Source organism: Lagopus leucura, unplaced genomic scaffold (genome assembly GCF_019238085.1).
Source record: "Lagopus leucura isolate 7727_CA_CO unplaced genomic scaffold, USGS_WTPT01 Super-Scaffold_1, whole genome shotgun sequence".
Taxonomy (NCBI): Eukaryota; Metazoa; Chordata; class Aves; order Galliformes; family Phasianidae; genus Lagopus; species Lagopus leucura.
In genome coordinates this window covers 29729802-29747613 of record NW_024962250.1, presented here as the reverse complement: position 1 = coordinate 29747613, position 17812 = coordinate 29729802, and the positions used below count along the sequence as shown (strand labels likewise).

General features: G+C 39.4%; 1 protein-coding gene across 2 annotated transcripts in view; it reads right to left on the bottom strand.

Moving 5' to 3' along the window:
• The window catches only part of VRK1 (VRK serine/threonine kinase 1), a 31911-nt gene extending 20936 nt beyond the window's left edge, over window positions 1-10975 (bottom strand). The window contains exons 1-3 of one of the 2 annotated variants that reach the window (XM_042873301.1): window positions 10899-10975; window positions 5125-5286; window positions 3162-3217 (exon numbers count right to left, since the gene is read on the bottom strand). In XM_042873301.1, the coding sequence (XP_042729235.1) occupies window positions 3162-3217; window positions 5125-5281 (213 nt within the window). In that variant the 5' untranslated portion in view covers window positions 5282-5286; window positions 10899-10975. Of the gene's footprint in view, window positions 1-3161; window positions 3218-5124; window positions 5287-10598; window positions 10703-10898 lie in introns of those variants that run through there. The other variant, XM_042873311.1, reaches the window with a different exon arrangement.
• Between the last annotated feature and the right edge of the window lie 6837 nt (window positions 10976-17812).

The following is a 17812-nucleotide window of genomic DNA, read 5'->3' as shown; positions in this document are numbered from 1 at the left end:
CCCTTCTTGTGCAACCAAGCTTTAGACCTGAGCCATGAACCAGAAAAAAAAACAAACAATACAACCTATTGATATATGCACAGAAACTTTGGAGCATGCATAACTGCTTCAACTTATCTACCATGGATACATATCAATTATAAGTAGTTTATAGATCATGGAGAAGGGTTTAACATTTGAATTCTTTTATTTTGGTTATATTGGATGAATGTTACCTGACCTATTCACTTGCTTCCACATAGCATATTCCATTAGTACTCTAAATGAGAACATAAAGTCTACATATGTTTTTGATTTGATTTATCTATGTTTGAAGAATGCTATCGTTAATAAAATTCAGGGAAAAACTGTAGGTGTTAACAATTCTTAAAACAGTTATCTTTAAATAAATTATCAAATCTCATGTCTGCTGAAAAAAAATTCTCTAGTCAGAATAAATGCTGAAGATATGGAATCTTGTCATACTTGAGGAAATTATTTAACCATAAAAGAGACATTTATGTTGACTATTATGCTGTTCCCTATAACATCATTAGTTCTATATTAAGACAAGCAAACGTATTAAAAAGGACCACATGATTATATCCACTGTCTCCATACTACTTATCTTACAACACACTAAGATCAGAAAGACTTTAAACACAAATTTCTACAACTTATGCCCACAGTCACTCTAAACACACCACTTGTAGAACTGAAATTAAGTTCTAATTAGAAAAGATAGAATGGAAGAGATTACAGAGAACAAGTCAAAACTCAACAAGTTTCTTCAGGTAGTATTTTAAGAATTCCAATCTCTATAAGTCAGCAATTTAATTGAGCGTTATTAAACTCTGCATCCACTCCTGAACAATGACATCTGAAAGGTCTACATGTTTAAAAGCATTTCTTTTTAAATAAAAGCTATAATTCATTTTGTACTGCTCAGACATCAATACTATGAGGATATGTCAAAGACTAAGCCAATTTCCATCCAGCTTTAATAGCTTAATTTGAAGAACATTATTACAGAAGCACATATTTTGTTTAACACTAATAATTGTTCAAAGCTGTTAACCACTCCGCTTTGGATCAACTAGGAATCAGCCAGGCATTAGAAAATAGACCCTTATCCATAGTCATGTTATACTACACTGTAGAGGCATAATATGTTATGGGTCATTTGTGAGGGCAAAACAAAACTGGGCTACTCTTTATTGCCATCAACACAAAATTATAAAACACAAATTAAAAGCAAGTGGTCAATAGGGAGATCAGAAATGGGGATATTTACAAATGGCTGCAACAAAGTGTATCTAGCATAAAATCAAACCAAAAGTTTTCATAACTCTTCTTATTGTCAGAGTCCAAAGTAGAAGGAAGAAAAGCAGATGAACCTTGGAGAAAGAAGGTGTCAGAAATGATGCACAACATAAAATAACATATCTCCGATGATTTTACAAGCAAGTCAAACTGGTTCTCTACTTCATCAGTTTCAACTGTCGAAGCTCAGCATGAGCCTGGTGTTTGGAGCCACTGCCCCTCAGATGCAAAATGCTGATGATAACTTCAGTGTCTGCTCCTTGGAGCAGAATAGGCAGAATGGATGCTCCTTGCTTTGACAGTGCGGGCTGGACATGTAGAAGGTAGCACACCACCATACAACAGACCAAGAGCTTCCAGTGCCCAACCACTCTTTTGGGAACCACCTTTCCCTAACCCACACCAAGCCCTGCCTTGATGCAGCTCCACATCACTGTCACACAGAGCAGAGCTCAGCGCTGCCTCTCTGCTCCCTGCTCTGGGCTGTAGGCCACCATGACGCCTCCCCTCAGCTCCTCTGCTCTGGGCTGAACACAGCAAAGGCCCTCAGCTGCTCCTCATACATCCTCTAGACCTTTCACCATATTTGTAGCCCTCCTTGGGACCCTGAATGCACTGTAGTTTGACACTTGCACTGTATGCAGAGTTTTTGTTTTTTTTTTCCTTTAAATAAGAGGCAACATTTCAGAAAGAGTCACCACCAACTGTGTCTTGGGGTGTCAAAGTACCCTACAATTTCTGTGTAGACAACTTATATTAATATCAACATTAAAGGCAAATAACAACTGAAATGTAATTATTTTTAATTAGCCCCATATTTTAATTCTGAGGGGAAAAAGTTAGGAATATAACATCTTTGCATAAGTGGCAAGCTATCACAGTAAAGCATTTCAGATGAAACTGCCACACTTCTGAACTGTGCTGAAATACAAACTTTTCACAGAGTTCTTGTAGAGTTTTCTGATGCCTACTTTCATCACAGGGCCAAAAACTACCAAGACAGCAGATCCAGACCATTCATTATGACCATTTCCACATTCCTTTCTTTTCTTTTTACATTGATTTTACAATATTATTTTATAACAGCAGGATCTATACAAAATAATCCAACAAAATTCAAGAAAAAAAATAATTTACACATTTACTGTAGGAAAACAGCATTATAGTTAAATCAAGTTAAACCTTAAGTTTAACTTAAGTTTAACTCAAGTTTGTTACCCTAATATTAAAACAAAAGACTATTTTATCTAATAAAAAGGATCTGCAGATTTACTTCAGAGGACTAAAACATGAGCTACCAGCCAACACTACTGTTTCTTCTAACTGCTAGGTTAAAAAAATTATGCCTCCATACATTTTAATTCACTAGAAAATAGAATACGTATGTGTTTTATCGTAAGATGTTTAAACAACTTTATATCTGTGGGGACACTGGGAATCAACGTTTTGCTGTTTCCACTCCCAAGCCATCTGTCAGCTTACCAACATCCAGTGAGCAACAGTTCACACAGACTCACTGTTGAATCACAGAAATTGTCCAAAAGCTATCCAAATTTCAGGTTTTTTTAATTATTTTTTTTTTAATTTGGGCTATTTACAATAAGCAGCAAACAAAACAGAATCTGATCCATTTCATGAACTCTTCAACTCTGTTGATGTTCCACTGTTCAGCTCCTATACACAAGAATTCTGTATCTCAGAATTCCTCTGTATCACCACAGTTCTGGTTTAGACTTAAACAATGCACATTTCAACAACACACTGTGAAACTGTATTATTTTTAGTGAGAAGATGTTTTAAATTACATGTTATTTGAAGCATTTTCAATTTGTGAAGTAAAGATTCAAATGTTCTCTTACCACTTTCACAACATAAGGTGCATCGCTGCCAACCGACTTTGAAGAATTAACATCAGCTGTTAAAAAGAAAGTATATTAGTAATATGAGAGGAAGCTGTCACAAAACATGTACTTATTTGCTATGCAGGAAGAAATGACTGAGCAATTAAGTACTGACATAAGCATGTATCAGTACCTTAGACTCGGGCAAATGAACTACTATATATGGCAAGCCTACTTTGTATGGACATGGTCCATACTCCCTTCTATTTGAGAAAAGGCAGTTTACTAAATAAAGGCTTTCTTCATCTATTATTTAAAAACTTTTTCCCAGTCAATAGCACTTCCTTCATTTTCTAGGACTGTGATGAACACAGAGTCAAGAGCATAAAGATTAAAAAAAAACATTGTCTCTACTTTTTTGTCATGTTACCTATCCAAAAGTGACGGCGGGCACAAAGCTGTTGATAGCTGTCACAAAAGGAGAAAGAATCACAGAATGGCCCGGGTTGGAAGGGACCTCAAGGATCATGAAATCTCCAACCCCCCTGCCACATGCAGGACCACTATCCACCCCTTTTAATGCTAGACAAGGCTGCCCAGGGCCTCATCCAATCTGGCCTTGAAAGTCTCTAGGGATGGGGCATCCACAACCTTTCTGGGCAGCCTGTTTCAACACCTCACCACTCGCTCGTAAAGAACTTCCCCCTGAAATCCAACCTAAATCTTCCCTCCCTCAATTTAAAACCATTTCCCCTTGTCCTGCTGTTATCAACCCTTTCAAACAGTTGATACCCCTCTTGTTTGTAGGCTCCCTTTAGGTACTGAAAGGCTGCAATGAGGTCACCCCACAGCCTTCTTTTCCCCAAGCTGAACAAGCCCAGCTCCCTCAGCCTGTCTTTGTAGGGGAGGTGCTCCAGTCCCCTGATCATCTTTTTGGCTCTCCTCTGAACCCTCTCCAACAGATCCCTGTCTTTCTTGTACTGATGGCTCCAGACGTGGATACAGTACTCCAGGTGGGGCCTCACAAGAACAGAGTAGAGAGGGACAATCACCTCCCTGTCCCTGCTGGCCACCCCTCATCTGATGGAGCCCAGGATACCATTTGCTTTCCGAGCTGCAAGAGCACACTGCTGTCCCTGGAGGTGTTCAAGGCCAGATTGGATGGAGCCCTGGGCAGCCTGGTCTAGCATTAAATGTGGAGGTTGGTGGCCCTGCATGTGGCAGGGGGGTTGGAGATTCATGATCCTTGAGGTTCCTTCCAACCCTGGCCATTCTGTGATTCTGTGGATCACCTTATATTTTATCCCTTCACAATTTTTCAGAAAATGACTAAGAGCAAAACAAGGTTTTTTGATTCTCGGAGTTATCCTTGAGAATTCTACTCGTTTGTTCAAAACACAGATATACCAATTATGGAACACTCAAAAGTTTACACTGAATTCAATAAACAACACTGTAAAACAGGGACCTTACTGTTTAAAGCATCAGAACACCAACACTACAATCTGTTCTGAACATTGAGTACATGACAAAGTATGTCATGTGAGTACATGACTCGCATCAGAAGTTTACAATGCAGTGAAGAAGTCAGTATCAACGCAGAAGTCAAAAACGGCCAAATTGCTATCAGTAGCCTTCACAGAACATGCTTCAGAGGTTTTGGTTCATGAGATAAGTACACTCACATAAGTATCCCTTCTTCCAGCCTGACCAAAACTTTACTTAAAACAAATATTCAACTATCTTTTCACAACTAAAGAAAAAAAGAAAAAATAATTACCACTGGAATCTCTTAAAACTCAGTGTTTACAATGACCATTTCCCCACTCCTGTCAGTTTTTTCCAAGAACATGAACTAAGCCATGGTTCTAGCCAAAAATATAAGTTGAAGATTCTCTGGGTTTCTAACTTAGGGACAGTTATTCCTTGTTTTGAACAAGCACAAACATCTCACTTTAATACCAAAGGTCAACAGACTTACCAAGGTACAGGCGTCCAAAGCCTCCTTGCCCTATAGGAACACCTAATTTCCATTCTTTCCTTGATGTGTCCGTTAGAACCTCCCCCAGAGCAAACACTTCAGCAAGTTTCCTTTTTGCAGGGGCCTTTTTTCCAGCTGTCTTCTTAATATATGGCATCTTCACTGCAGAGGGGGAATAGGGATGAAGGGAAAGAAAAATAGACAAAAGCAAGGATTACGTGCTGACAAGAATTATTTTCATGTTATTTTGCGTGACAGTGCTTTATGCTTGCTTTCACTTCTGATAGCTTTCTACATAGATTGTTTAATTTGTTGCCACGAAGATACTTTACAAGAAATACAGTAAGTATTTTCATTTGCATGAATTCTAAACAAAACCGGCAAATTTCTCCAGGCTTCAGAAAAAAAAAATATCTGAAAGCAAAAATTTCACATGAGAAAACTATTAAAAGATTTTGTATAACACACAGTAGAAGAACTTCAGAATCTGTTATACTAAATTGATCACAACTGATTTTCATTCTGAACTTAGAAAAAAGTAAACTAATGAAACAAAGCTCATCAGTTTTCCAGGAGTTTAATTTGCTTAGCAAAGAAATGTCAAATAGTCCAAGTTTTCAGTAATAATAGGGACAGGTATTAATATTTACACCACAGCAAGCAAACCAGGAACATTTACATTTCTCAGAGATTCCTTCTATCTGAATGAAAATATCAGAAAAAATTCAAACTGTTAATTATTTTATTCTGCTACATAACTGCAAGCAACAGGAGGGCGTCTACTTATTCACAGGACAGTACGTAATAGATCACCAAAAAGCTACACCTAGCTAAGTGTCTGGAGACTACAGATGTAAAATTAACATTGCTGCAACTTTCCAACCTCAGGTTCCAGACAAGCAGCATTTCTAGAAGTAACGTAACAGCTCATCAGAACCAACAAGGCAAAACAGACCTCACTATGACTAAATGCATGTTTGGGCTCTTTCACAAAGCCAGCTTTTGAGTCAGTAAAAAAAATGTGCTGAATGCATGGGCGCACCAAGGTAAGGTGCACACAAGCTCAAATTACTTGAAAGTACTTTAATTTGTTTTTACAAAGACATGACCTTTCCCACTACCTGATGAAGATGAAAGGTATGCTAACAGCCCCAGTTATTTCATAAAAGGTGTAGTTCCGACTATTGGGACTTTCATTTTGTTCTGCTTGAAAGCAGAAAGGAATATTAATACACAATTCAGGAAACTTTTGGATAGAAAAGACTATGTAATTAATTTTCCTCAGTAGTTTAGGTAATCAATACAACAACCCTAACCCAAATGCATTTCTTAACATCAGCTTTCTTCTTTTAGTTCTATTGGACTTTTTTCTTGCAGTCCTAAAGATCTTCTTTTAGTTTTCCAAATAATAATAATTAAAAAAATCACATAACTGTAGCAGCTGTTCTGAAAGCATTCCACCCTCTACAAGGACCTTTTCTCAATTACTTATACCTTCAGGAATTTTCCTTCCCCAAATAATGTCCACCACACAACAACCAAAGAGAACAAACAGTCCAAGCCATGTTGAATACAAGATTAGCTCTCGTATTTCCCGAATTGCTGCCTAAATCTGCAGATACTGTAGCCATTCAACATAGGAACAAAGTGAAAAGGCAAAAGATTCTAGGCGAAAGAAATGTATTTCTTTTTCAGGGTCCTTTTTAACCTGAGAATTTTCTCTGTCATAGAGCCACTCCTGAATACCTACATGGATGAAACAAGTAACTGCAACAAAGCAGTACTGTGGAACACTCACACCACAGAAGAGACTGCTCTCTACTGATACCTACACTGCACTTGATTCCTCATCATAGGATGTTTTAATCAGCATCACTTTCCCACATTTCACATTATTTGAATACAGTAACATTTTTCCCCATAGTCAAGAAACAATTTTGACATTCTACACTTAAAATTTAGAACTAACTTTGCTCATAATTTTACCCCTATCCCCTTGTCTTTTTTTTTTTTTTCTTCTCCATTTTCAATGGGATATATACCATACTGTCTTTAGGAAGATTCTTCCTCCAGCTATTCTACAGAAGAAAAATGAGACTTCCAAGCATCAAATGCAAATTCAACTAAGACCAGGAAAATGGGGAAGTGATGCAGTCAAAGCACCAGAAGAAACAGAGGTAGGAATGGCAATGTATTAATACTGGCCTACAAGGCAAGCAGCTTCTCAGGACATCCAAATCAGGAAGGAAAATTATCAGAAAGCACTGACTGAAGCCATTAAAAAAGGTAAGGGGAAAATAAGAAAAGTTTGGAACTCTTGAACTAACACAGGTAAGGAAAAAAACTGCAGGAATCAGCAGTTACCCAATGGACTCAGATGCACATGAAGATTCTGATCACTATCATATTCTAGAGGATACAAAAAACACCATATCAAGTGAGAAAATAGGTCTCAAGATAACAATTTGAGAGATATGAAGAGGACATAAAGAGGAGTGGAAAGACTGCAACATGACCTCAGAGTTACTGCAAATAATTCTAGAGAGACTTGGATAGATGGAATTAGGGTGCCTGAATGCTGGACAGACCACTGTACAGTAAAAGCAAAATTCACAGCATCTTCTTCAATAAAGCCAGCAAGCCAGTCAAGCTGAAGTACTGATACATTTAGTATCCTTGACTTTCACAGTGATTCTGTTGATAGTGGATTCCCTTTGAAGAGAATTAAGTTTACTTGAAATAGGTCCACAGAAGTGTTAAGGAAGGAGCTGGCATTTCTCTTTTTGGTTATTGTCATCATTCAATGCAGTCAATAATTAAAAGCCTGAAGGTATTTAGTAAAAAAAAAATAAAAAAAAAAAAAAAAAAAAATTAACAATGACTTCCCTTTACCCATAAAAACAAAAATTGAAAGTGGACATAAGTTTGAGCATCCCCAGCTGGGATCTCTGCCCTTAACAAGTACACTAGATACACATACATGGTTTCTTGGCTGTCTATATTCATATCCATCTGTTAGGATGGCAGTGTGCCTACTTACAAGTTGGTCAAACTATCAGTAGGCCAGAGGTGCCAAACACTGATCACTTTCAATGGCAGCATCCACAAGACTATGCAAGCACTCTTTTACAAAAAAAAAAAAAAAAAAAGCTGTTATTCATTGAAATATTTAAGCAATGACCACACATTTATTTGGATAGATCAACTCAAAGACACTCCACTGATTGAAAGCTGAAAGACCTCAGGCTGCAAAACCTTTCCACACTGAAGTAGAAAACAAAAACAAAATTGATAGCAAAAATAAAAATGAAAATCAGATTCTGAAATTGTAGTACAAATTCTGCCATTCTACATGTTTTTCCCAAAACAGCAAACGTGAGGTGTTTGTCAGGAAACTTATAAACCTGCAAACCTAATGTAGAACTGCCTACCTGTACTTTCAACAGCTGGAATACAGTCATCTACTCTTCCCTAGAATCATCTTTAAAATTACATTTTAAAAAATTACCTTTACCTTTCCTGCATCTCAATTACTCTTCCCCATGAGTAAATGGAAATATTTTCTATTTAACAGGCGTTGTGAAGCTCAGTTCATTTGTGTCTGCTACCATCTGAATTCCCTGAAAAGGTTGCCATAGATGCCAAGTACTACTATCAGACAAGCATCAGATAGATAGGATCCCACTGAGCTAAGTTATCCGATAAGAACAAGGTGCGTGACTGTAAATTGCAGCATTTTATGTGGTTACTCTATGTTCTAGACAAAGACCTGACTTCCAACAAATGTAAACAGCAAAAGTCTATTTGCCTAAGTTCTCACTGAAACATTCTCAGTAACACACAAGCTATTTCTTCTTCTCCTCCCTAAAGAAGCATCGTGGAAGAAAAAAAAAAAAAACTATGCCTGAGATATGCAGACAATTTTGCACCAGTAGTGCTATTAGTACTGTTATCTTTATAAATGCTGTCTGCAGCAGCTGCAATTCTAGATATAATTAAACTCTTAGAAGAAACATGAACAGCCACTTCTCAATTTGTGTCAGCGTCCATTCGCAATCAAACTTTGTAATTAACGTAAATCAGATTTATTTTGAAGGATGTACTTCTGCTGTGTGGCAATTCAGACCAGTTTCTTCATGATCTTCCTTTTACTCTCTAGAAATTGTCTTTTTTATTGTTGTTGATCTCAACAGGGCCCATTTTCACTCCCCATAGTATGAAGGCATGCTGGTGACCTGTGCTCCAGTTCATGAACAGGCAATTCCAGCAACACCTTTAACGTACGTGTTTATTAATAATGTTCATCAGTCACGGCAAGACATCTAGGTCTGCCTGCAAAAAAGAAAACAGACAACCTAACTGAGGGATCATCCTTGAGAACTAAGGAGATAATTTATCCCTACAAAGAGGGCGCCAGTCTTTTGACACAGCAATAACTACAGGAAATCTCACACAGGAAGTTTTTATGTTATTGTTAATGATACAAAAGGACTACGTATCACCATGAAATAATAAAAAAAAATTAAATTAAAAAACCTAAAGCACAAGCTGAAAACCGAAGACAAGTTAGACACGTCTGCTATTGCATCTCAAAAAGAAATGCAAAGGGCAAGACACAGGGAATGAAAACCACAACCACTGCCAGAACCAGCTTGGTCCAGTTGTTGCACAACTACCCTGATCCTAAAACTGACGAACAGTGACTTGGAGGTTTGTATATAAGAGGAATACCACCTAGATAACTCTGAAAGTAACACCTCCTATTTATTTCCACAGAAACTTCAGACACAACGAGCACCATACTACTCAGTCAAAAGAGCAGAAGCTCAGCTCCAAAAGCCTGCTTCTCAACATAGTCATTACCATGAGCTACGCATTTTCGCCAGCAATGAACAAAAGCCTGCATGTCACGCTGCTAACAATTTGCACCAGTGGAGGTGACCCACTGCTGAAATGCACTACCCACCGCCTTGCTGTGCTCTTACCCACTGTTTGGTTTCAGCAAACATCAGTGAGTGTTAGAGGGTGCCACTTTTTCCGCGTGGAAGGATTCAGTGACACACCTTTGCTCCATTCACACACCTTATTTTGTCAGACCGCCCCCTGCTGCCGTTTGTCACACGGCTATAAAATGGAACGGCACGTTGGTGGGAAGGTTCAACCACTGCTGCCATGCCACCGACATTCTGACGTCAGAGACCAACGTAATAAAATAGCAGGCATTACTTTCGAAGCGGCTCTCCTATGCTTACTAAAAGGCAAAATTCAGGACTGCTTCGCAGCCACGGCATTGTTTTGTGCGTCGGTCACGCAGGGATCTTCCTGCGGGTGACGGAGCTGCCGGTGACACTTTTACTCCTCCCTCACCTCTGCACTAAAAAACAAACGTGAAAGAAAGCCATTTAGGCCCTGCCGCCAAAAGTGGAAGCAGCACAGACCACAGGGAAGCTGCGGAGCTGGAAGCCTCCGCTCACCTCGCCCTGCCCGCCCGGGCAGGCTCCCCCAGGAGGAATGGCGAAGGATCGGCACCGCGCAAACTCCCCGGAGAAGGAACTCTCCCCGGAGAGCCCGGCCGCAGCCTGCCAGAACGGCGGAGGACGCAAGGCAAGGCCGAAAGCGAAGCAGGAAGGCGCAGCAGATCTCAGAGCCTAAAAAAAAAAAAAAAAAGAAAGAAAGAAAGAAAGAAAAGAAAAAAAAAAAGAAAAGAAAGAAAGAAAGTAAAAGGAAGAAGAAGAAAACGCAGCACCCCCAGAAGCAGCCGCCGCTCCCAGTACCTCCGCCGCGCCCCGGGCCCAGCTGCCGCTCCTCCCGCGCCGTCCGAAATTCCCGCACTGCTCGCGGTTCTCCAGCGGCCCGCCCGCCCCGGCGCTCACGTCCCAGTATCACTCGCTCCCATTGGATGCTGCCGCTCGCCCGGCCCGCCCCTCCTGGGGCGCGGGGCATGCTGGGAGGTGCAGTCCGCGAGATTGCTGGGCTCGCGGCTCTGAGGTGGGCATTTTTGTCAAGAGTTTCCAGCTGAGACAAGGCGGGAGAATGGCTCTGTCAGGCTGATGCCGCGCGGCGGTGCCGGTGTGGACAGAAGCCAGTGTGGGACAGTTGCTGGTGAGGATTAAGAGCGCAGCAGCGCGGAGTAGCCCTTGGCAGCCATCTCTCTGGTCCTCTGTAACAGAGGGGTTGGACGAGAGGGAATCATCCGTGACCCCGTGTGCACATCGGACCAGTGTGGATCTGCTCCGTTTTCCCAACTTGTCCCCATTTCTTGCATCTGAGTCTAATCACCAAGTGCTGATTTACGTAGTGGGGCTGACTTGCTTGTCACCTGGTGTTCTTTGGCTACAAATTCATGCACTCCCACACCTGGTCTGCCAAGCTGTGTAGCTGGAAACAAGCACATAACAATGCTTAGAGGCATTCCCAACAGGGAACATGGGATGAGGCAGAAAATAAAAGGACACACCACCATCTCCACGTGGCGCAATCTTAGTGCGTACTGCTTAAACCAAAAGCTATCATTACACAGTATGTTCAGCATAATAGTAAAGAGATGATTCTTTTGAAAGCTTAGGCTAAATTATGAATAATACAAATCTAGACTAGGGATCCTGAAGAAATTTAAGGATCTGAGCCATTCTGAATGCTGTCAAATCTTACTGCACTAAAAAGACTGCTCAGAAATAGTGGAAGATGCTACCACATATGTCTAGAGAAGACTGAGATAGGACCTTACCAACACTTACCCAGAAGGATGGATGTCAACTAGATGGAGACAGGCTCTTTTCCATGGTGTGCAGCAACGGGACTAGAGGCAATGGGCACAAACTGGAACACAAGATATTCCATCTGAACATGAGAAAGAATTTCTTTACTTTGATGGTGGCAGAACACTGGAACAAGCTGCCCAGAGAGGTTGTGGACTTCTCTGGAGACGTTCAAAACCCACTCAGACACTTTCCTGTGGAACCTGCTGTAGTGGAACGGTTGGACTAGATGATTTTCATAGGTCTCTTCCAGTCACATTCTGTGACAGTGTTTCAGTCAAAGGACCATCCTTCCTAGTTAATATCAGACTACTAGAGTCATAAAAACATTTTAAGATGCCAATATGGAAAATAAAATCAGATATTTAATAAATATTCAAATTTTACACACTAATCCCTTTTTAATTTAATATGACTTAGTGCTCTTGTTCCAAAATAAAATTATCAGAACTACAAAGAAAAGCTGATCTTCAGAATGACATTCTGAAAACAATCTTGAGAACAAGGCCATAGAGACCTGAAGTAATTCATGTTATCCCATCTAAAGTTGGTCCAGAAAACTTTCTGACATGAAGAGAGAAGCCTGGACCTCTGATTTTTCTGTTTGGCCAGAAAAATCTGTTCAGTTTCAAGCAAAAGTTACATATATGATACACAAATCCTGTTTGTTTTTCTTAGAGCCGAGACTTTTCTTATGTTTCCATACACTAAGGTTTGGGCTTTTGTTTAGCCAGTGTGAAAGCGTTTGCTTTAATACTGCTATAACTGGAGATTCTTCAAGAGTTAACCAAATTCATAGTGCCCACAACTTTTTCTTGGATGACCACTACATACTATTAATTTTTTTACTAGATTTCAGAAAAAGCAGGTATTGACCAAACTATCAAAACGTATGGGTTTCTCATCATCCTTTGCTGTATTGTAGAGTAAGCAATTCCTGGAATGTACTGACTACAACTTTTAAATATGCTTTAAAATTTATCTTAGATTTGGTAATTGTGTTCGATTCCTCTCCACAGAAAGGATATCCAATATTTTCAATAGAAGCTCTCTAATCTTAAGCAAAATGAACAATCCAATGTATGTGTGCACTACAAGTACAGCAGTTAAGGGGTCAAATGCAGCTTTGGAATAGCATTAAATATCCAATATATATTGTACTATAATGTATAAGCAGTTGGATACTTTAATACGAAAGATAAAGAATCACATCTCAAATATGATTTTACAAGAATGTCTGAAGTGATAGAGATCAAACTATAGCATGAATTCTTCTAAGCTGGCATATCATAAAATACTGATTAATATTGGGTTGATTAACTTTGAAAGTTTTCAGAAGACTGATGAATCTCCAGAGTAAGTTTGTCCTCAACTGGCTACTCTTTGAGGAGAGCTGCACGTATTCATTAGTTCTAAAAGAAATGTATGTTACATTTCCACATTCATACAATCATAGAATAGAATCATAGAATCAAGGAATCAGGTTGGAAAAGACCTGAAGACCATTGAGTCCAACCACAACCTAACCATACTACCCTAACTCTTGCAAACCTCCACTAAATCATGTCCCTGAGCACCACATCCAAACTGTTTTTAAACAGAGCAAAAAACATTTTTTAAGCACAAAAAATTTGAAACTACCTGCATCACCAAAAAAAAAAAAATCACCACCAACAAAAAAAGGTGTTCCGAATAATTTGTCTTCTCATTTTTATTCTACAGTAAGAAAACAGGGAATTTTAGGCAATGTTAAATAAAAGTCTAGCTCATATGTCTTAAGTTAGTTCAGTGCTTTGCCACAAAGGTGGATAGAATGCAATATAGGAATGCAAGGATATGAAGGTTGCGGGAAAAACACCAAATAAGAAAACGATGATTGTCTGCAGCTAGAGAGATTGTGAGAGCTAGGGAGATATACTATTTACACTTTAGTTGGGATAATTTCTGCTTTACTGTAGCTCTTGTCAGGCTGTGATTCATGGGCCACAGGTCTTCAAGACCTGTGCTGGCATCTCATAAAATACTGATTAATATTGGGTTGATTAACTTTGAAAGTTTTCAGAAGACATAGTTTTCAGAACAAAGTTTTCAGAAGGGCATAGTGGAGTAAAAGATGCACACGTACATTTCCACATACAAATTCAAATGTGCAAGCTACAATCCAGAAATGTAAAAGGTATATAACATTGCCAGTAAATATTCTTCTTGAAAATAATTGCCATGAAACCTCACAAAGTTGTCATTTACATCTTTATAAAAAGACTTAGTGACCTTTGAATTTAAAAAGTTATTAAATGCCACAATAGTATTTTTACATTGTGTTCTTCACATTTCTTCGTGTGGGTTTGAGGAGCACAGACAAGAGTTTTTAAAAATCATTATGATATTTGCTTCAAATTGCAATCCTTCTTAAGTGTTAGTCCAAAAACATTTTGCTAAAAAATATGATTAGAGGTCACAAACTGCTTGAGAAGAAAACAGTGGCATGATTAATTACTGAGAAGCAAATCCTGACTTAGTAGCCTTCCTTGTGTTGCCACCCACCACAGTGCACAAAGAATCATAGAATCATGGAGTCATATAATCACAAGGTTGGAAACGACCTATAAGATCACCCAGTCCAACCATCTTCTCATTACACTGCTACCACAAGCACTAAACCAAATCTCACAGCTCCTCATCCAGATGCCTCTTGAACACTGCCAGGGACGGCGACTCCACCACCTCCTTGGGCAGCCATTCCAGTGCCTGACCACTCTCTGAGAGAAAAAGTTTTCCTCATGTCCAACCTAAACCTCTTCTGACACAACTTGTGGCCATTTCCCTGGGTTCTGCTTGTTGCCTGGGAGAAGAGGCCAAACCCCTCTTCACCACAACCTCCAACAAGTTGTACAGTGCAATGAGGTCTCCCATGAGCCTTCTCTTCTCCAGACTGAACAATCCCAGCTCCCTCAGCCGCTCCTCATAAGACTTGTGCTCCAGACCCCTCACCAGTTTCGTTGCCCTTCTCTGGACACGTTCCAGGGCCTCAATGTCTTTCTTGTAGTGAGGGGCCCAAAACTGAACACAATACTCAAGGTGCAGCCTCACCAGTGCTGAGTACAGGCGGATGATCACCTCCCTGCTCCTGCTGGCCACACTATTTCTAAGGCCAGGATGCTGTTGGCCCTCTTGGCCACCTGGGCACACTGTCGATTCATGTTCAGCTGAGCATCAACCAACACCCCCAGCTCCCTTTCCTCTTCACACTCATTCAGCCACTCATCCCCAAGCCTATAGCACTGCATGGGGTTGTTGCAGCCAAAATGCAGGACCTGGCACTTGGCCTTGTCAAACCTCATCCCATTCACCTCAGCCCACCGATCCAACTTATCTAGATCCCTCTGAAGGGCCTCCCTACCCTCAGGCAGATCAACACCACCTCCCAACTTGGTGTCATCTGCAAACTTACTGAGGGTGCACTCAATCCCCTCATCTAGGTCATCAATAACTATTTAACAAGATGGGCCCCAATACCAACCCCTGGGGGACACCACTTGAAACTGGTTGCCAGCTGGACTTCACTCCATTCACCACTACCCGCTGGGCATGGCCCTCTAGCCAGTTTCTTACCCAAAGGAGTGTATACCTGTCCAGGCCAAGGGGAACCAGTTTCCCCAGAAGAAGCCTGTGAGAGACTGTGTCAAAGGCTTTGCTAAAGTCTGGCTGACTGCATCAACAGCCCTTTCCTCATCTACCAGACTGGTCACCCAGTCATAGAAGGAGATGAGGTTGGTCAGTCATGACCTGCCTTTCACAAACCCGTGCTGGCTGGGCCTGATCCCCTGGACACCATGCATGTGCCATGTGATCTCACCCAAGATGATTTGCTCCATTGCTTTCCTGGTACCAAGGTCAGGCTAACAGGCCTATAGTTACCCGGAATTATGCTTCCAATCACATCAAAGTATTATCTTGCAGCGTGACTATACTGACACCAGGGAAAAATGTGGTTACTGCAAATTTATTTCCTTTTTTTTCTCTCATTCATGTTTCAGGGTATTTTCCATAGTGGAAAAACATGTACAAATAAAACTAAAGATGTGGGTGTTTGTTTTTTTTTTTTGCTTTAATGTACCCTTACTAATTTTTAAAAGGCTAGTTGCTGTTTACTAAGAAGAGCAGTAGAACACTCCAGAGTTGTCTTTGTTCACCCCTTACTATACATTCTAAGAGCACTTAAGAAGATCTTCTAAGTTACCTCAGAGCAATGTTTATTTTAGGAGAGCAGTACAATGTACTACTGTATGGAGTTCTATTAAAAGTTAGTTGGAAATAAAATTGGTTTTAACAGGTTTAAGATCTTTCCAGTTATTTTTACAAGTTAGACTCTTTTTGTACTTGATTAGGTAGGCATTTAAATTTTTGCTTATGAATTGCTCGAGTATGCAGTGAATAAGAAACCGGAGAGAATCAGCTATAATTTTTATATTCAATCCATTTGATGAGAAAACTGATCTGATCAATAAAGATATTACACTTCTATCTAAAAAATTCTATGTGAGATAGGGCCAAAACCGAAGTTTTTCTCACTCAAGGAAGGTATAATAAATGTTGTTTCATAATAGCATGAAATGAAAGAACTTAATAAAACAAATACTTGTTTACCCCCTATAAAAATGAAGAATCAGACTTACAGATGTTGACTGTAGTTCATTTAGCTGGATGCAACAAAGGAGATTTTTAATAAATGCCACAGACCTGGATTTCCTGACTTCTAATTCAGTATTACAAATTACAAGGCCACTCTTAATTACACTATTCAAAACATACTAAATTCAAAATTAATATGCAGAGGGAAGAAATGTGTTTGTAAATCTTGCAGCTTTTTGAAAATATTCTCTGTATTCATTCCCCACATTAGCTAAATTGTCAAAGAAGAAATTGAATATAGGAAAGAAGAGATCCAAACTCTACAGATTAACCACAAATTTAATAAAGAAGAGATGGAGTATTAGAGGAGTTAATGAAATGTTGTGGAAGGAAAGCGACATAGTCAGATCTGTTGGAAGTTTCACTTTGTTTCCTAAAGTTTTCTGATGCTAACAGACATGTAATTTGAAGCTGTTAAAGAGAATCATTTTAAATAACTTGAAGCTTCTAAGACTAAATGTTGTTTGAAGCACGTTAAATTAATCCCAATTAAAGGACTTCCATGAGTTTCTAAACTATGTTTTCTTTGGTCAAGGTCCAAAACTCAGAGGCATGGGCAGTTCTTTTTTGCTTAAAAATAAACAACCAGACTGTCTTGGATGTAAGCGTCTTCATCCATCTTAGAAGCTACATTTATAGGTACACACACATTTTATCTGGGTAACAGTGGATATCCTGCAATGTAGATACATTCACATGCAGACAAACAACAGTACATGGAGCCTAACTATAATAATACAAAGAACTTCTGTTTATCATCAAACATTACATGTGAAAGAATTATTATCTATCCTGTTGCAGTGCAATGCTTTTTCCTATAATGGAATTTTACTCTGCAAGTTTATTTTGGTATTAAAAGGTTCCACTTTATAATGTCTATGGTTCAATCAGTGATCTAAAAGGCACTTAAATGCTTTGAACAAGATACATAAAACGCTTTTATTGCAAAAGCTTTGCTGTATCTACCAATTTTACCATTGATCTCTTTCCATGTAAGGCAGTTCTGGAAGCTGCCCATGCTGTATAAAATCACATGGTGGCTTTTGATCTCCAGCTGGTGATTAAAGCACATTATGGAGGTTTGAAATTTTCTTCTGGTCATTAGCATACCTCCAAACACTTCTCTGCTAAATTGCAGTGGTGTTCTCACTGCGTGCTATTTAAATAAGAAACCAGGAATGTATAAACTTATTATTTATTATCCTTTGTAACTCAGAGGATACAGAACTCTTGAATGA